This window comes from Charadrius vociferus, unplaced genomic scaffold (genome assembly GCF_000708025.1).
Source record: "Charadrius vociferus isolate BGI_N301 unplaced genomic scaffold, ASM70802v2 scaffold62, whole genome shotgun sequence".
In the NCBI taxonomy this organism is placed as follows: Eukaryota; Metazoa; Chordata; class Aves; order Charadriiformes; family Charadriidae; genus Charadrius; species Charadrius vociferus.
Genome location: NW_009647419.1, coordinates 4383532 through 4403887, shown reverse-complemented (window position 1 = coordinate 4403887; position 20356 = coordinate 4383532). Strand labels below are relative to the sequence as shown.

Below are 20356 nucleotides of genomic sequence, written 5' to 3'. Positions count from 1 at the left end.
AGCAGGAATTGCTGTAGGATCCATGAGACAAATGATGAAGAGCTTTTCCTAATGGCCATAAGCAACAGAAGGCAGCCCAGCTGCCTGGGCACTTTCTGACTGTCATCCTGTGACAGTGTATCCACATCCTTTCTGCTTCTCCTGTTTGCCTATCCTGGGCTTACCCCTCTGAACACCACTTTCTTCACAGTAATTAGACCACCAACATGGTGGGAGACAGAGGGGAATTTTTCTTTTGCCAAGGCACTCTGGGCATGTTATCCTAAGCTGAGCTCTGGCTCTGAATGTCCTTCAGGTGCTAACCAGCCCCAGTGCTCCCAGCAAGGCCTTTTGGCAGCATGAGGCAGTGATGGGTGGGAATGGAAGGCTGAAAGAGCCACTCCCCAGAACACCCATTTCATCCCACATACCTCCTCATGCTCCCAAAGCTGGGCCCTGAGCGCATTCTGGCTGAGTTGGATTTCTGAGTGATGCTCCAGGCAACCTGTTAATGTAGTCGTGTTCATATTTTATTGAAACGCGCCGTCTCTGTAGGTCGTGGAAATGGGTAGCCAAAGGGAAACGTTCAGGGGGATGAGGAGAGAGGAGGGAGCTGCAGGTTAGCGGCAGTTTTGCAGAAATGTGGTAGATCAGCGCTGCTGTTGGGCCCTGAAGAGAGCTTTGTCTAGTCCAGTGCTATGTGGCATCCAACTAAGACATCCCTGGCCTTAGAGGAAGCCACCATGGGCTCTTCCAGCTTTCACTAAGCTCAGCGTAATTAACAGGAGACGTTGCTTAATGAGAGGATGTCTTGGGACTTGAGATATTTTCTTCAGCTAAATAAGGCACCTGGCAGAATTTCACCGTGTTGCAGCATTAACGTGTAAATGACCCAGCATCCTGCAGCTCCTGTCAGGCAACGTTCCCACCATGATGGGTCATTCCCAGCTCCGAGAGAGGGTGTTAGGACTGCTGTGCTCACACAGGCATGTCCTTACAGCCCTCTCCTTGGTACCAGAATAAACCTGTAAGTTCTGGTTGGTAAGAGTTGAAGTTAACAAAAACTCAATTCTACAACAGTATTGGGAGGGGAAAATCTTGCTGGAGCTCAAACGCACTGTGTTTAACAAAGCACTCTTTGCAGGGCTTTATAATATTGTCTTAGAGATGAACTGGTATCAGTGTCAGGTTTGGGTAGGCTTTTACATTAAAAAAGAGGTGAAGACTTTACTGTTTAAGCTTTTTTAAAACTTATTTACACTGAAGGTTTATACACACTTATCCAACATTTACTAATCAATAAACAGGATACATAGGACCCTGTAAGTAAGTAGTTGACATGCACATTGTAAATGCCATCATTTGTGTGGCATAGCAACAAATCTCAGGGGACAGGACTTTCACAGGGTTATTGGTCTCCTAGGTATTTATCTTTCTAATTTACTCAGTTCAGATGCTTGTTCTCTGCATATTAGCATGCCTGAGCTCATCGTCCAGTCCCTTGAGGTTGTCCTCAAGAGGATTTGTCATGTTGACACCTTCTCACATTTTCAGGCAATTATGGAATGGTTTCTCCAAAAGAGATTTAGACAAACACAAGGAGAACAACAGTGACAAGCTGTCGTAGGAAGACATAGGAGTTGCAGGGTGTGCAAACCACAGGATGCATCTCAGCTTTCCACATTCCATAAGTAAAAATCCACTGAACGCATCTATTGTTAATTTTACAACTTGATTCTGTTTCTGTAACAAGCCAGTAACGAATGGAGTACCTGGGAGTGGTTTTTGTTTGGTTGGTTCTTAGCATAGTATGAGGAAAAAGCTATCAAAGCCTGTGCAGTCACTCTGGATTTACACCAGCATAAATGAGATTGGAATCTGGAGAAGAGAAATCAGAAGGTTTTGGGAGGTTCTTTGCATATTTCTCTGAATTATCTTTTTTTCTCCTGTACTGCAAACTTTAACAGCATAACTGTTGAACTTATCATATTTAGGCCAGCATTAATGCCTGAATCTGCTCTGATTTACTTTGGTTTTGCAATGTTGAGACCCCAATGATGTCCCTTGGGTTCCTACCAACATCTCGGTGTGAGATCTCAGGGTGTGTTCTGGGACGTTTAAGGTTTTTGAAATTCCACAAGATGATTCTGATGACAGTTGATGAGAAATTATGCCTAGACCTTTTTGGCAGTGCTTTCAGGTTAAATGTCAGTCGGTTGTTGGGTGTTTTGAGAAATCCTGGAGGTGGAGTTACCACTGCAAACATTTTGTGTCTCCTTTATACGTAGCTAGAGGGGCTTGGAGTCTGCACAGTTCCCTGAGGTTTTAATGGGGGCTGCTGGTAATCTGTGAACTTTGGGACATGTTATGGACTTGCAATGATGAGCTGTGCTTTGTACACCTCTGTCTTTTTTCCCCCTCTTTGTTCCCAATTCCCAGGGTGAAACCAAAGTCCTGAAGCTGAAGAACCTGCGACCCCAGGATTATGCCAGCTACACGTGCCAGGTGTCTGTCCGCAACGTCTGCAGCATCCCTGACAAATCCATCACCTTCCAACTCACAAACACCACAGGTAAGAGAGGATGCAGGGGGTCCCCGCAGCCCTCTGACCTCTCGTCTGCTCAACAGCCATTCCTCCTCCAAGAAGGTGACACAGCACCCTGTCCAGGGCCTGTGACACCTCACGTCCATATACATGGCTGCTGGGATTGCAAATCCTTCATGCAGAAGTTTTGTGGCCGGGGATGCTCTAATTTCTTGCCGCTCTGTGTATAGCCTGTGCCTTGGCCAGGCCTGCCATGAGATCATTAAAACAGACTACGTGTAGGTGTTGAGGCACTATGTAGTTTTTAATCCAGACGCTGTTTTATTTATTTATAGTTTTAAGTGACTTTAAAAATAGATTCAGTACAGTCTAGAGTGGGGCAAATGCTGCAGGAGTTCTAACAAATAATTCATTCGTGTGTGACTCTGGCCTGGTTTGCCAGGCTGCGCTCTCAGCACCTCCCTGCTAACGGGCTCTGCTGGTGCCAATGTTTGTGGGAAGCAAATATCTCCGGTGCCTTCCCAATAAATGAATTTTACACTGATATTCATACTGGCAGTGCTTGAGTATGCCTCCAGTTGCAAACAGAATCGGTTTGGTGCTTCTTGCTTTACCTGCCATAACTGACTGATGAGTGAGTATCACGTACCAAATACTTGCAAAGACCGGATTGCAACATGTCACCCCAAAACCTCCCCCAAAAAAAACCCACCCGCAAAGCCCACACATGTGTTGAATATTTTCAAGTAATAAGTAAATGTCAGGAAATTGCTTCCAGCCCTGAAGTATTCCATGATCAGAAAGAAAGGCATTGTAGCTGTTTGAATTATTCACCTCTCTAATGTAACACAAAGCAGTTTGCATCCCTTGTGTCATCTTTGTGCAGTGGAAACCGAACTCTTTTGATGTTGCCAACTGTTGATGGGGTATTGTTGATATTGTATAAATTATGTTTATTGATCTGACTTGAGCCCAAGGTGCTGAGCAATAGTTGCATCATTTTATGTAGAAAGAAGAAAAATAACGAGCTTAAGAAAGTGAATTATAGCTAATGTCAGGAAAAAAAAAATTCTCTATGTAGTAAGATCTCTGAACATGTCTCGAGCTACTCACACCACTGCCAGAGTTTATCTCAGGATGAGACTGTAGCAAATGCTAGAATATTCCCTTTAAAAACTTATCTTGTGCTCATGATGAAGAAAGGGATTTCATACAGCTCTTCTTCCCTGTTGTGTTTTTACCTTTGAAGAGTTAGAAAATCAAATTTCTCTTCATGTCCACTCCCCCCTGCCAGCCCAAGCGCAGGTAAACTACCCTTCATTTCAGTCCAGCCCCTTTACTAAGTGAATGGGGAAAATGTATTTTCAGGTTGTAGCCAGATCAGAAGCCAGTGATATGGCTGAATTTACACCAACTTCAGCTCTGAACTTAGTCCACGTAGTACGTATATCTAGGTCTTTTTTCTTGTTGTTTGGCTATAGATGCATATTTATAAAAAGTTACAGTGGAGCCTGACACCACAAGCTCAAAGGGGCCATGGAAAATGTGTTCCTAGCAAATTGAATTAAAAGCTGGAGGTGAAAATGAAGCTGGCATTGCGCTGTGAGCTGGGCTTGTGTTAAATAATATTTCATGTTAAATATACTCGTGTTATCTGGCTTACTTGCCCTGTAGGTAGTATTGTACATAGACGAGAAAATATTTGAAGAAAAATTTTTATTTCTCTCCTTTTTTGCATCGGTCTTTTCTTTTCCTCTTGTGCTCGTGCTTTAGCGACCTCTGTAGCCTTGGCTGTGCCCAGAATCCTGAGCAGCTGTGCTCAGGATGCCTTCGCCTTTGCAACCGAGAAGGGCCCAAAGGGCGCCGAGGTGCATGGAAATAGATCTCTTAAATATTTATAGACCAAACTACTACAGACCTTGAGGGGAATCGGTGGGTCAGGTCATGGCAGGCCAAGGGAATCTTCTCTTCCTAGTTCACGTGCTGTTCCTCAGCTGGTTCACTTTGGCTCCTCTGGTGGTGGCCTTTGGGCAGATCCTAGTCTCTGACAAGGAGATGTGCTTCTGCCCAGCTCTTCGTCAGCAGCTTCGCCCTCACAGCAGGGGACGGGTTCTCGGTCTGCAGTCTTAATGGGGAGGAGGTTTCCCCTGTTCCTCTTCTGTCCTGCTGCTGTTGTGTGGCTCCAGACCAGCAGGTTGGGTCTGCAGACCCACAGGACCAACTCAACACTGGGCTGCAGTCACCTGCTCCAGCAGGGCTGGGCTGATGTTTTCCCCCTTCCTCGATTTCTGCAAAATTAAGCAGCCCAGCTGGTTAATTCTCCTGCAGTTTTACTGCAGCAAATTGGACTTCAAAGGGAATTGAAAGCGACTCTTTGTTTTTAATGGTCCCCTTGCTGCTCGGCAGACTCCGCCAGGAGGTTTTCTGAGCCAAGAACAAAAGGAATTGCCACAGGTTACAAATAAATGAGATTCATCTCCTGCATAACAATGTCTGCAGACTGTTAACCTCTGTCTGCCGACAGGAGTGGGAGTGGGAGCCCATGCAGGCTGCCACAGCCAGGGCTCTGTTTTGGGGAACATCATGGGAGCTCGCTGCCTGGAGCTGTGCAGGTGGCAGCTTTGCAGTTTACCTGCCTCCCTCTTGCATGCACACACTCACATGCACAACTTGCCCTGAGGCAGTGCTTGCACCAGTATGTCACTTTTTTTTCCCCTTGTGTTGCCTTGCCCAGAACATGTCACTGGCTGGGCAAGATGAGCGTTGTTCAGATATGTGCACATCAAACACCACAAGATCCCTAACTCTTAACCAGAGCCTGCAGGACCTCTGGTTTGTGCACCCCAACTCTGACATCTCTCTGGGCATAGGCTGGTCTCAGCCGTTCTCTGGCTCTGATGGGGATGGGTAGAGATTCCCAGGCACAATGCTGCATCTGCTAGCTCATCTGGTGTCCTGTGAACCTGAGACCAGTTCAGTGTCAGAGGGACGGAACAGCTACTTGGGATCAGCTACACTCATCTGACCGCCTGTTAGCGACAGGAGCGTGTCCTGGCCCAACCACCATGAGTTGAGCTATTGGGTTCCTGGGCTTCAGTGAGTCTCATGACACCACCTGGAGCTTGGAGAGGACGTACAAATCCTCCCTTTGCCAATTAGTGTGCATTAGCCCTTGCACACTGTTTCCAAGACTCCAGCAAAGAGACCTGTCAGAGGCTCCAAGTGCGGGCTGTGGCCTCCTGAAATTCAAGGGCTCCAACCACTGGCCTCAAAATGACCAGTGCTGGTGGCAGAGGAACCACCTTCTTCCTTAGGCACAGCTGGACACCTCTGGCACAAACAGCACGCGCCGTGGCCAGGGAGAGGACATTTGATTCAGTGCCCCAAAGCAATACCCCAGCATGGCAGTAGTTTCGCTGCTAAATTATGGCGCTGGTGCCGAGGAGAGAGCAGTCTTCCTCGCCTTGTTTGTATGGGCTGTAATTCAGAGATCCAACACAAATCCAGCACAGCTCATTAACGCGAGGTCCAGGGAGAGAAGAGGCAGAAATAATGATGCTGTTAAATCAGGCTTCATGAATATGGAACAATGTCTTATTTTGCATTATTATGGCTGTTACTTAAAACATACTCCCCGTCTCTGTGCCGGGGACTGCTACTTTCTCAGCTCTGTCTGGATGGAGCCAGTGACGGTGCTGACAAGGGCTTTTAAAAGGCTTTTCATGGGATGAAATAGAGAATACAAAGGGAAGTTTTTTGGATCAGTTCCTGGAGGGGGATGTAGTGAGAAAGGTGCAGAAATAAAATAAACCAAAACAGGTACGAGGGTATTCAAAGGAGAGGTTGTCTAGACACTTTGAATCAGTCCCAGTTGTTCAGTTGTGTGTGAAACACAGTCCTTGTGACCTGGTCTATAGCCCCCGGGTCTATAGAGAAGTGTGTTTGGCGCCCGCAGAGGTGAAGGAAGTTAGGACCGCGTGCAGAGCTGATGTTCCTGGTCTGGTTTGGTGCAGACAGGTCCTAGTCCTCTGTGTCAGGCTCTGAGCTGCAAAGGCCAGCTGCCAGGCAAAGGCTTTGCCCCCCAAAGACATCTAGTTGGGTATGAGAGATGGAGAGGCGTATCATGGGGTAGCTGAGGTCCTTTTTTAATGGTATGCCTTCTCCAAAATTCCTTCTTGGGATGGCAACTCTGTGTGGGAGGAGTGGTTTAATCCCAAGTGTCCTTGAACACAAACAGCTGTTGGGTTCAAGCAGGCTCCTCTGAGCCTGTCCTTTCTTCTTCACTTCTCCATCAGGGTGGAGCTCTGGAGGTCAGGCAGAAGGAGTGGGCTGTGACTGGGCACGTACCTGGTGCTCTGCCTGACCTTCCCTTCACATTGTAAGAACCGTCCAGCAAACACTGTCATCCCAGTGAGCTTCCCAGCATGCTTTGGATCGGGTCCTGAGATGCTAAACTCAATCCATGGTTGCAACTTCCCATGCCTTGTGACGATGCATCTCTTCATCTCCTGCCTTTTTTTGTTTTTCTTTCTTTCTCAGGACTTGGTCCAGTTTCTCTCCAAGGCATAAGCAGACTGCCTGTGATTTGTACAATAGTGTTGCAGGAAAGGAGATACAGGTGCTCTAGTAGGAGCTACCAGTTGCGCTTTTTCTCCAATGATGCTTCTGCAGGGCCTGTCTAGAGTCAGGGGAGTTACGTACAGGGAGAGCAGAAGACACTGCGGTGTCTGCAGGGGAGTGGGCTGGGTGCAGTGCAGGTAAGTAATGCAGGGCCACAGCAGCTTTCCACTGCCCCTCTGCCTTGCTGCAGTTGTTTGCATCAGGAGTCAACAAGCCTCTGGTCTTGGGTTTTCCACTGCCAAATTTTGCCTGGTTGCCACTCCTACCTGTGCAAAGGGAGGTCATCAGGCTTTTCTTCTGACCTCAGTCCTAAGCCTAGAGAACCTGCACTAAACACTGCTAAAATATCATGCCTAGCTTGTGCCCCAATCCTAAGCACTAGTGGTGGAGTGTTTAAGGTATGACCTCCATTCTGGGGTGGTGTGAGTTCCTGCCTTCAGTGTTTCCTAACCATAACAGAGCAAAGGGCTGTAACTCAAAGATATAGTAATGATAATGCTTTAGATTCACAAATACCTTTTATTTGTAATGAATTCGTAGAGCTCTCCAGCTCTCCCTACTCAAACCAGCCATGTTCAAGAACAAATCCCAGAAAGTATGAAGCTGTGCATAGCAAATGGGTGGGTTTTTTTCAAGCTCTGAAGTGTTTCCCTTTGTACTCTTCCAGCCCCGCCTGCTCTGAAGCTGTCTGTCAATGAGACACTGGTGGTCAACCCTGGTGACAACATCACTATGCAGTGCTCTCTGACAGGTGGTGACCCACAGCCAGAAGTGGTTTGGTCTCACTCTCCTGGCCCAATGCCTCCCAACAGCCTTGTGCAAGGAGGCAACCTCACTATCTGGAGGATCCGCGTGGAGGACTCGGGCTACTACAATTGCACAGCCATCAACAACGTGGGGAACCCAGCGAAGAAGACAGTGAACTTGCTGGTGCGGTGTAAGTTCCTCTCTTTCTCAGAGCATGGTTTTTCAGGGTGGAGGGGCTAGATATGCATTGCTCCTGGCTGTTCTTGTACACCTGAGAGTGAATGAGATATGTAGCAGAGACTAATATTCTGGAGAAGCTGCTGTGCAAGCTGCTTTGCTACCAGACCAGCAGGCTGTGCTAGCACTGCTTGCAGCCTCGTCCCAGGCTGTAGCACTGTCCTGGGCTAGAGAATGATCCCAGACTGCCAGATGTGAGGCCCTGGGGATCTATTGTGGGAACAAAACTGGGGGAAGTCTTGAGGCAGATTTTGCATGGAGATGTTGCCTTCCTGAGGAGCAAAGAGCTGTTGTCCTGTCCCGTGCAAGACAGTTCGCTGACCCTAACCAGTTTTGCACTTGTGTTCGTCCCAGCCATGAAGAACGCCACGTTCCAAATCACCCCTGATGTGATCAAAGAGAGTGAGACCATCCAGTTAGGGCAGGACTTGAAGCTTTCATGCCACGTGGATGCTGTCCCCCAGGAGAAAGTTGTCTATTCCTGGTACAAGAACGGGAAACCAGCCAGGTTCTCAGACCGGCTGCTTATCACCAGGAATGACCCCGAGCTCCCACCTGTGACCTGCAGCCTGGAGATTATTGACCTGAGGTTCAGTGACTATGGTACCTACCTCTGTGTGGCTACCTTCCAGGGAGCACCCATTCCTGACCTCAGTGTGGAGGTGAACATCTCCTCAGAGACAGGTGAGCCTCTCTGTGGAAGCTGGGGACCCCAGGAAAGTGGTTGGCATCACTAGCTGCCCCCAGCCCCCATCACTCTGGCATTTTTGAAGGACACCCACATGAGTGTCTTGAATCCCAGTGGGAAAAAGTATCACATCCTCAGGTGAGATTTGGCTGAGACTGGAGATGGGTAATAGATAGAGATCCTCTGCTAGGTGTGTTGTGCACCAAACAGATCTTCCTTTATGTTTTCTCCCTATGAAAAATCCAGACTGCAGTCCAGTCAAAGCTACAGAGACAGGTTTAGAGTGTGATTGTTCAAAGAAGCTTCCAAACTGTGAAGGAAGAAAGGCGGGATGATATTTCACTAAATTTCAAACACCCCTTTGCTTAGAAGGGAGTAAAAGAGAAAGAAAGCTGTTCTTTCTTCTCTTTGGCATTGCTTATGAGGAATGTCCCTTTCTTCAGAGCTGTGGCCAGGAGATTGGTATCATCTGTCATAGCAAATTGTGTGAAGAGCTTTAATGTTTACTGGATTGCAATTGCAATCTGTCTTGGGCACTCTCTGTAGGAGTCCAAGTGCTATAAATGCCTCCCCACTTTAACATTAGGGTCAAAGCTTCACCCCATGGCTTGGTGAGGACAGGACTAATCCCTAAGTGTGTTTGTCAGTCACCTTGGGGAAGGAAATGTAGGGTCTAAGGGCTGCCTTTTTGCTTCTGGGGAAGTGGTGGGTCCAGCTCTGCTCTCAGTTACATCCATGTCACCTTGCTGCCTTTCCAGGACCTTAAAGAGATGGCACAAAGCAGCATTGGACTAGTAATCTGGTGAGGACTCCCAAGGGGGCCAGCTGCCCACAGATTTTGTCCTAAACCTTCATGGAAAGTTTCTTCTCAGTCCCTGGGTGTGGTGGATCCATTGGTCAGGCTGATCCCGGTTTTGATTCTGGACATTGCTTGCTTCACGCCCCGAGCAGAAGGTGCTGTGACTGCTTTTGATGCTTTGGGAAGACCCTGTCTCCCAGCAGAAACACTATGGCCAGATTGCTCCCAATGGGACTGTGCCCACTGCTCACTAATAGCCTGGAGACCCAGCCCTGACCATGCCGTGGACCTAATAAACACTGAAGGGTGGTGCTTCCCTACTGCTGGCAGCCCTGGCAAGTGGGGATCTCTCTGTGCCAGCAGACACCATCCCTGTTGTACCAGCAGGGAATAAAACCTGGGGAACCCCCCAGTCCCAGTGCAGAGCCAGCTCTCCCAAACCTATATGGCTGCTGCTGCCAGGAGCAATCCTTTTTGCCCAAGATCACTAGATGGCAGAGTGCATTTGTGTTTAAGACTGCAAGGGGAGGAGGTGGCCAAGGCCTGGGAGACCCAGGATGATCCCACCAAAAGGCTGGGCAGTGTCTGTTGGTGCAGGTGTTGGTCCAGGTGCCAGCCAGCTGCTGCCTCAAAGGAGGTGCCTGGGGTGGCAGTGCTGCCAGGAGCAATCCTTTTTGCCCAAGATCACTAGATGGCAGAGTGCATTTGTGTTTAAGACTGCAAGGGGAGGAGGTGGCCAAGGCCTGGGAGACCCAGGATGATCCCACCAAAAGGCTGGGCAGTGTCTGTTGGTGCAGGTGTTGGTCCAGGTGCCAGCCAGCTGCTGCCTCAAAGGAGGTGGCTGCGGTGGCAGGTTGCCCAGTGCTCTGGCCCAGCCGCTGGAGGGTGAGCCCCATGTACTCATGTGGATGCTGCTGATGGGGAAGGACAGGAGGGCAGCCTGGGGCATTTTGACGCCTCTCTTTGGCATCCTGGGCCAGCAGAACTGCTTTGTGACCCATGGAATGAAAACAGCCATCCCCGTTGGAGCAGTCCTTCATGCAGCAGCTGAGGCTGTCCAGCATGCAGCATTCCCACGAACAGACACGAGCCGTCTCCAACCTGTGGTTCCCACATGAAAACCCAGCGAGTTGTCCCCAAGCCAGGGAATCAGAGCAGGAGGGTGGCAGCGGTGGCTCCATGTTTCCCTGCTGAGCAAAGCCTGAGCTCACCAAGGTGGCTGCCTCCACTGTGCAGCTCTGAGGAGACAGCTATAATTAAAAAAAAAATAAAAATCTTCAAATGCAATTTACAGATTTTCCCCACGGAGAAAATTGCCTCTCGCCAGGTGAGCAGCTGCTGGCAGTGCCGGGCACCGAGAGTGCTGTCGTCCCTTCGTGCTGTGCAGGACAGGGTGTGATGAGATTCCCCAGCCCACAGGAGACCTGCAAATTGAAAATGTGGCCTCCCTGTTGCATAGGGAGGTCACTGCAGAGGGAGATTGGGCTGAAGCCATCCTAAATTTGCTCTTAAAGCAGCTGTAGGCTGTAACGTGTGCAATTACTGTAGCACACTCTCCTTGGCTGGAGTTGAATTGAGCTAACATTGGTCACACCAGCTTGTTACAGCCTCTGTGGTTCTAAACTTTGATTTAAATAGAAACAAAGTAGGTGGCCCTTGCAGTTATGGAAGTGTCAATCCCAGTGTCGCCACTGTCAGCTGGAAAGGATGAAAGAGGAACTTTCAGAAAATGATTACAGCCCTATTTACCCCAGTTGAACTGTTAACTCTGAAGCCTAATACAAATAAAATGTCAATACTACATGGGGTTTAGCACAAACATCCCCTTCCTCAGTTCTTGGTGGAGCTGGGGACATGAACAACAAACCTCTTCCCACCAACACCTCTGCACCCTTTAGCTACAGTCATTGGGTTTCTTTCGAGCTTTGTTTATCAGCAAAGTTTTGTTTGTCAGTTGATAGCTGGGTATTTCTTGAGCATTACCACGCCTCCAGCTTCAGCCCCAGCTTGGCAGGAGTTCTGCCGGGTGAGCAGTTCCTAGCCTGGCCTGGAAGGGATGCCAGAAGTGATCTTTGCTGGGACCCATCTTTTGCTCAAGTGAGCCAGAGATAACTAGTGCGCTGTGAATCTCAATGTGAAGTAAGCAAAGGCTGGCTCCTTGCTATGTTTTAAGAGTGAACAGGGATCATGGATGTCTGATAAGGCTGGAGATGTGATCTACAAGCACTAATCCTTTAAGTCTTAGTTTCGGTCTGACCCGTAAAAGGGAACTAGATACCTTGGCAGATACGACTTCTATTTCTTAGCCAAAAGGCTTCAGTTCCATTTGGGAAATTCACTGACCAGAAGTGGAGAAGTGGATCAAAGAGCCTTTGGGTTCCTGTGTGCTAGCCCTGCTGCTGGACAGCATTTTTGCAACCAGAGGAGTGGGAGCTGGGAGAACATCCCGATGCAGCTAGTACTTGTTGTTGGGACACATTGTTGGATCTTCCTTGATGCCCTGCAGCTCCAGACCCTGTAGGATGACTTCCATGGGCAGTGTGTGCCGATAGGGGCTGCACTGTGTCAAGTGGAAATTTTTGGAGTCCAGGGCTGTTGGTGTGACTAGATCAAGCATCTCAGGAATATTCCTTGCTTGCTGGAAATGCACTGCAAAACGATTGCCTTCTTGTCTCCCTTTTAGTGCCACCAACCATCAATGTCCCTAAGGGTCAGTCCACAATCACCGTCCGAGAGGGCTCCCGGGCTGAGCTGCAGTGTGAGGTTCGGGGGAAGCCCAAGCCACCCATCATCTGGTCCCGGGTAGATAAGGAAACCCCCATGCCTTCGGGGACGATGACGATGGAGACGTATGATGGGAAGCTGCGCCTGGAGAGCGTGAGCCGAGAAATGAGCGGGACCTATAAGTGTCAGACAGCCAGGTACAATGGCTTTAACATCAGACCCCGGGAAGCCCTGGTGCAGCTGAACGTGCAGTGTGAGTATAACCATACAGTCCTGGAGCGCCTGTCTGAATGCCTGTGTACACAAAAGCCTGTGGGCTAAGCAGGGTTGACACGCTTAGTGCTGCTTTCAGGCAGAGTTGACCTTTCTTACTGGGCTGAGCAGACTCAACTCTTCTGTCTGGGGACCTTTGAACAGTTTATATTTAATTGGTCTGGCTATACAAGGCTAAGGGCAGGATACCGTACGGACAGCGTGTTGGAAGTGGAAGGGAGAGGTGTTGTGTGTGTGTTTGTATACAGTACTTTCCATTTCCCTGTTAGTGGATGAGTGCAGAACAGCAGCTTTAGCAGGTGTGTGTTTGTGTGCATTACATATGTGTAAAATACCTTCAAGGTATATTAGTAAGTTTGTACAGTCAAGCACTCAAAAGGTAGCAAATGAATGTTAATTAGACCATTTCCACCCCACAACCCTTCCTTCAGCTTAGTTACTGCAGTTGTCATTTCTGGACATGCCTGAACCATTTTGCCTGAAAAGCAGTGCTAGCCAGACCCTAATAGGGACTGCATAATCCCAAATGGTTTCCATGCAATAAAACTGTAAGTAACAGAAAACTGATTCTTAGCATGTGGTGTATTGAGTGATTTCAGCGATGGGTGGTGCTCCCAACCCTGCTTGAAGGCGGTATCTGTGCACAAAGGTGAACATAGAGGAGGGATGCTGCTGGTATCCGCGTTGGGTGACTGTCTCTGTCCTTTCCCTGCAGTGCTTTCTCTCTCCAGAGAAGTGAATGTGTGCTCAGTTCTCGTGCTGTTGAGGTGTGTTTTGACATGCGGGTCCTATGCTCTCTCCTTCAAGACTTTGAATGAGACAGAGAGAAGGCAGCTGGGTAAAATGCCCTGGTCTGGAAGGAACTGTGACCGTAGGAGTAGTCCTCCTTGCAGACCTCGTCCCATTGGGATAGTGCAACAGGTGAACTCTCGAAAAGTCCTCTGAACAGCATGGATCTGGCAGGTGTTGGGATGGGTAGGGAGCAGGTTAATTTGCACCCAGGCACGCTGCCTCTGGGCTGTGACTGATGAGCCTCCACGAACGGCACAGCAGCGCTCATTAGACATGCTGCCACAGTCCTCCCAGGCTCACTTCCTGGGAAGAAGAGAAGTGAGACCGGAGCGGATAACCTGGCTGAAGCCAACCAGACACACCGCTCACAGATGTGAGCTGCTGGGAGCACAGCAGTAATGGAGGTGTGCGAAATCCTGCAGGCACTTTGAGTATTTGAAGATCCCCTTTTAAAATTAAGTCTGTCCATTCAGGAGCATGGCAGGAATTAAATTACAGGATGGGGACAGGGAACTGTGTGCAGGTTTCCATGCAGGTAAGTATGTGGGGAGAAGCTTCCCTTAAGCAGGGTGGAAATGTGCATCTTGGTTTAAGCTGTTTTGGAAGGCAGGGTGGGTCAGGCACATGGGGCATGGCAGGACTTGGCAGGGAGGGTGACTCTTGGTCACGCCGAGAACTGATAGGAGATGCAGCAAAATCTCACTCTGGAGCAAAGAACTGTCAGAGCTGCTGGTGTCCCCAGTTTGGTGTTGGCGTTTGAAAGCTGTGTGGTCTCATTGCCCCTACAGAGGGAGCAGCAGTGCCGAGCCTGGGATGCATTCAGACTTACTAGGTGGTTTGAAGGGGCATCACAGCCCCAAATCTTGGGCTGGAGGGGGAGGATGTGACTCCCCACACAAGAAAGATGGTAGTTACAAGCCAGAAGCTGTTCTGGAGTAGAGCCTTTGATGGAACCCCTAAGAAGGCAAAGATGTGATGAACTTCTGTGTAAAGAGCAACTCAACGTACTCTTCTTATAGCTCTTCCCAAGGCCAAGAAATGCTTTATTGTGATCTCGCCCAAGTAATGGTGGCATGGTCCATGTGGCAGCCCACCCAAATGGCCCTCTTCCCTTCTCCATCAGTTCTGTGTACCCTTAGTCAGCGCTGGGTGCGTGCTGACTGTTTGTGGGACCAAGCGGCCGCCTCCTGCCTGGAAACCGTGGAAGGAGCTTACGGTGGCACTGCCTGTTCTGTGCCTGAGCAGGCAGCTTTTGTTTCGGGGCTGTCAATTTGCTCCGTCCATCACCATGAAAAACAAACTACGAAGCAAGAAAGTAGGGCAAGAATTGCCCTCATCCCCTTTATAGAATCCCCCTTTCCCCCCCATGCAAAAATAATTCCGAGCAAACAACACAGTCCCTGTTTATCCCTCTCCTCCTTGTTCACGCAGCTGGAAGGAGGTGGGTGCCGCAGCGGGGGCCACCGTGGTTAATTGAAACGCTGCTCTCCAGCATGGGTAGCTCATTAGTCCAGTGGCTTGCTCTGGAATTCTCATCTTGTTGGAAATGGGGATCGTGTGGCTCCTGCAGCCTCCGTGATGAGCGCTTCCCCCGCCTCCCCCAGCCCGCGCATCCCACCGGAGAGCTGCTTGGATGGGGTGTGCGTCCACATGAGCGTGTGCGCATGGATGTGCGTGTGTGTATGTGTGTGCGCGCATGTGTGTGTGCATGCAGGCGTGCCTCTTTACGTGTCGGTGTGAGCTCCTTTTGAACTGGCTCACTCAAGGGAAGAGCGAATTCTGGGTGATAATGTGGTTGTTTCTCTGATTTGCTCCAAAGCTAAAGTTGCAAAATCAATACAGCAGATCTGATTAGATGTCAGAACCTGTTTCTGTGTTTCTCTTTTCTTTTCTTTTTCTCCCCTCACCCTCATGCATATAGTGCTGTATTGTAACAAACTAGCCCAGAAATAGGCTTAGCCAACTGCACTGCAGTAGTGGAAAGAGAATAAGAAGACAAAAAGAACAAGTCAGCTGTCAAAAAAACCCAACAAAAAAACGTGTTTGGGCTTTTTATTATTTTTTTGTATTTTGCAAGCAGAAAAAGTTGCTGTCCTTTTATCTTATGAGCTGTAATTGTCTATCATCAGCTCTCTGACAGGCTGGATGGTGTGTTCCCTGGACTTCTTGGTCTGAACTGTAGAGCTTTGGAAGATTAATAAGTTCATGAAAATCCTTGCAGCCTTATAGCTCTGTGGTTTGGATGAAGAAATGTTGTAGACTGGTTAGAGTGAGAGATTGGGCTTGTCAGAACTCCTTGGAATCGGGCTACCACTTAGAGTGGCAGTGTCTTGTCGTCTCTTCCCGTATCCTCCAAACAGGAATCAAACCGACCCATCTCTTTAAGGATTTGTGGGGCATAATAAACATAATGCTTTGAAATCTTGAAATAAAAATAGTAATGGAAGGGCAGAGTGCTGTTCTTAATAATATCAATGCTGTTGCCAATGTGTTGTCATGCTTTTTTCAGGATCAGGTACTTGTTCAAGAAAATCCCAGCAGAGAAATGAATCCTCTGCAGAGGTGGGTTTAAAATCAGGGCTGGGTCACCCTGTGTAGGTGAGATAGCGTAAGGCTGTGAAACACACACTGGGCTTGAAAATGTGCAGCGCTCTGGGTTTTGGAATACAAAGTGTCATTTGAGCCAATATGTATGAAAGGAGGAAAGAAAGAGTGTATGTGTGGATCACCGAAAAGGATGCTACCTAGGTAGAAATTTAGCAAGTACATAATAACAGATTGCAAATAAGATATTAGCCACATATTCTAAAAGCCTGGTCAAAATAGCATCTCCATGCATTACGAAGATTAGTAGTGACTCTAAACTCTAGCTCTTTGAGATGTCTGTCTTATCATGGTGAATATTACATTTGGTCTGTTAGAGCCTCATATAACAGTGTGGTGTAAATTGCAATCCTGGTACATTATCCTGCTTGGATGATACTGTGTCATCTCTGATGCTTTGTCAGTCCTGAACAGCACATCACAAACTACTGGACAGTTCAAAGTCCAGCTCAACCCTGTGGTCCTTGTCACACCTGATCCTTGATACCTCTACTCCAGTAATTTCCCACAGATAGGTTTATCCTCCCTCACAACACTCACTACTTGCTGTCTCAGGCCCTTGCTCAATCACCTGAATGAGTTCTCCCTCTTTGGATAACCACCAAAGCCTGGTAGCAGAGCTTCTGTCTCCTCTGTTGAGAGATGTTAATTAGTTAACCAAATTCTGATGACTGATTAAGCAGACTTTTGTTGATGCCATTTTTGTCTTTGGCAGAAGTCTTGGTGTCTCTAAGTGCCCAGAGAAAAAAGGGAAGGAAAAGGAGATATTTACGTAAGGTTGACCTTGGTTTGGATAGTCAAGTCTGAAAGATTATCCTGTTTCTCATCTTTGCGTCTCAGAGAAGGTGAGATCTTGGTAGGAAGGACTAGAAGAGGAATTAACCAGACTGTCTCCTTCCCTGGAATAACATGGTCTGCAAATTTGGCCCCTTCTGGATCCAAAATAATAGTCCGCAATCACCTGGGATTGATCTCTAAAGGATTACGCTTATTGCCCTTAGGTAGAGTTTTGCCATATTACACAGCAGGTGAGGTTTTGTGCTTTATCTTCAAAGCATAGTGAGCATTAGGTGTAATCAGGAAAGCAGACTGACATTCTCTTCGGAGGGGCAGTTATCATGGTTAACAGGACTTCAGGAGCCACTGCATAGTCCTAGACATAGGCATTGCTATAGGGCTGGTGACCAGCAGGTCTGGCTCTGCCCTGACCTGGAGGGCAGCCAGAATACGTCCTGCTGGGGCATCTGTTGCCCTTGTCACTTAAACTAATGTTCAGGTGGGCACAGATATATTTCCTGTTCAAGCTCACACGCTGGCAAATGTTATTCCTGGTCACACACTGATGACTCATTCCTCCTTAAAATCATGCTGAACCAACGCTGTACATCAGGCGGGCAATAGTCAGCATCAATTTCCTCTGTTATCTGTGTAGCAAACAGAAGAGCAGGGAGGAGAGGAGGGGGTGATACTGTAAATAAATAAGAAGCATTGCTGGATCCACACAACTGGAAATGGAAATGCGTTAAACTGTTTCGATCAGCTGTTGAAGTCATCGCTCAATGTCAGTGCGCTTTGCTGGTGCCCTGCTCCCTCTGAAACATAAGCTTGGATATTAACTGCTCCATTAAAAGTGCTCTTGAGACATGCTCCTGGCATGGAGATGTTTCTTCAGAGCAGCTGGGACTGGGCTTTTGGCTCCTGAGAGCTCCTTGCAGCTCTCCCTGCCTACGTGAAGGGAGTCTAAGAGAAATGAGACTGTTGGTGGCCAGAGCTGACCCATATCTGTAGCTGAGCTGGCTTATCTGTCTTGCTGCTTGGCCATGTGAGCTGGAGTATGGAGCCATCTGCTAAGACTTTTAGACTCGGCTCGTTTAATTTCTGAGTATATTTATTAATAGTGACTGTTTTAATTATTTTTTTATTATTTTCATCAGCACAGTGCACGCTGACACCCTCCTCCAAGCTGAGGAGCACAGTTCAGGAGTTAACTTGGGAGCAGAAGGTGATTTTTAAATATTCTTTTTTCTACCCTTGCAGTGACTGGGGCTTTCCTTCCTTTCCATTCATGCTTTGATATCGCTGTTCTACATGGTGCAGGTCTTGTTCCCAAGAGAGGGAAACCCCAGGCTCTCATACCAACCCGAGCTCTGGGATGCTGTCATTCATTTTAAACCATCAGGGGCATAAGAATGAACTGATGTTCTGGGGAAGGTTTTTCGGTATTCAAAGCCACAGGAAAACTCTGCCCTCTACAAGTTCAGCGTTTGCAAACCTGGAGACTTTCACTAGCGAAAAGAAGAAAACCATTTGTAGTCATGGGCACGACCTTGATCCAGCAGTCTGAACAAAGCCTGACCCGATCTCTGGTCCCACTTTGATGGAAATCCTCCCTGTTTATCCCCTAATTTGTTGTACGGAGGTTTGTGTGACTACGCTGACAGTACACACGTTATTTCAGTGTTTCTATCAATACACAGAACCCCCCGTTCACCCCGTTAAGAGCAGAGAGTTTTGTTCCTGATTGTCAACACGCTTCCCGCTAGCAGTATTGTGGCCGGGATTAAGTTGCTTAGAGCTTGTGTTTGCGCACGTAGCCCTGTCCTCAGCAATACGGCGTTAGGATTGCTCACGCTGCTTCCCGGTGCCTGGGCGGCTAACAGCTAATTAGGGTTGTCAGTCGAAGGACAGGCTGGAGGAGGAATCAGTTTTACTCAGTCATGGCTGTAAACCCAAATGGCCATGGTTGAGAGCACAGTAACAACCGCAAGAGGCTTAGCTGGCCTCAGATTTGTTTTAACAATTGCCATCTCTAGGTCCAGGCCTGGCAGACAGAAGCTGTGACAGCACTTAGGTTGCTTTTGGGTTGGGTCTTCAGATGGGGTTGTATCAGACGGGGCTGTACCAAATGCGTCTGGAAAGAGGACGGCCCCTGTTTGTCAAGGACGTGTTGGCCCTGCCCTCCTGCCGGTCTCATGGCATTGAGGGGTGGGTGGTCTGACAGGCTAAGGACGCTTAGCTGAAACCTTCTCCTTTGTGACCAACTTCAATGTTTGCAGAACAAAGCCCCGGGACTCTCAATGCTGCTTTCTTGTAGCATTTGGTGTATGTGGCTTTGGAACAGTGTCTTTCACATGGTAAAGCAGTTCTGTGAATTTCGACTGGCCTGAATTTTTCCCCTCGATGCATAGCAGTTAGGACTTGCTCTGTAGGACCCTGGTCTCTTCTCTGCTTGCTGCCTTCTGGAGAGGGTTCCCACATGCTGCCATTCACCGAGATTTTCTTGGGAAGTCTTCCTTGCGCCCTGAGAGCTTTTCTGATTTACCTCTTTGGATTTGGTCTGACAGAGCATGTCTGCACGCTGTGGTGGCCAGGAGATACAGGAGACTTGAGACATAAAGCAAAAGGCCCAGATGGCAGGGAGAATTCACTGGAGCAGTGGAGACTGGGGGAAGCAGATTTTGCAAAGGTGGCATGTTCAGTCTGTGGCACCGCACGTTAGATGCAAAGTACCAGGAGGCCTCCTCGCTGTGCCCTGGGTAAATGACTGCGAGAGAAGAGAGGATGATACCCAGATATGTGCATCAGGAAGGTGGGAACCCTCCTTAAAGAGGGGACCTGGGGCTGCTACATGAGATTGCAGCCTGCCTGCAGTGCCGTTCAGCCTTTGTGCAGCGCATCTCTAAACACCTCCGTGGTTATGATAGGCTGACTAAAAGCTTGTGTGAGAGCTCCTCGCCTAGAGAGATGAATTTGTTTGTTCAGAAGAGAACTGGTTTAAATCAGCTAATCCATTTCTCAGATATTGTTGGGAGAAACAAATACACTTTCCCTAAGCTGCCATTATCCTGGTTTTTGGCCAGACTCTCCAGGAAGAGCAACTTAATTTTATCGAGAGAGAGAGACATCCAGGCTTTACAGTTTTGTCAGGAAAGGAGAGACAAGAGCTGTATAGACACTGTGGGTGGCAGACAGTCTTGGCCATCTCTCTGTGGACCTACGGTGGCCCTTTCAGGTCTGAACACCACATCTTGTACTGTTCCAATTCAGTCACTCCTTTTAAGGTTTTCCTGCCGTGGCAGCTATTTTCCCTGAAGGACCTAGCTATACATCAACTTGTTGGGATAAGAAACAACTCCGCAACCCTCTCAAACCCTTTGTGCTGGGCATCCTGCAAGGCTGTGCGCGTTTGGGTCTCACCCAAGCGTGTCCTCGTCTTTAAGCCACAGGAGCATACTGCTGCCAAAGTACTGTCAGACACTTTCCCAGCGCTTGCCATGTTGCCGTTCTGAAGAAACCACTTTGTTTTTTAGCCCTGTGGTAGTTGTCTGGGTTTAGGCCATAGGTAAAA

At 48.4% G+C, this 20356-nt stretch overlaps 1 protein-coding gene across 1 annotated transcript in view; it reads left to right on the top strand.

Annotated features, from left to right (window-relative positions):
- Window positions 1-20356, top strand: part of MDGA1 (MAM domain containing glycosylphosphatidylinositol anchor 1) — a 105411-nt gene that overhangs the window by 16260 nt on the left and 68795 nt on the right. The window contains exons 5-8 of the mRNA XM_009880461.1: window positions 2419-2551; window positions 7812-8081; window positions 8483-8812; window positions 12299-12592. Coding sequence (XP_009878763.1) covers window positions 2419-2551; window positions 7812-8081; window positions 8483-8812; window positions 12299-12592 — 1027 coding nt within the window. The remainder of the gene's footprint in view (window positions 1-2418; window positions 2552-7811; window positions 8082-8482; window positions 8813-12298; window positions 12593-20356) is intronic.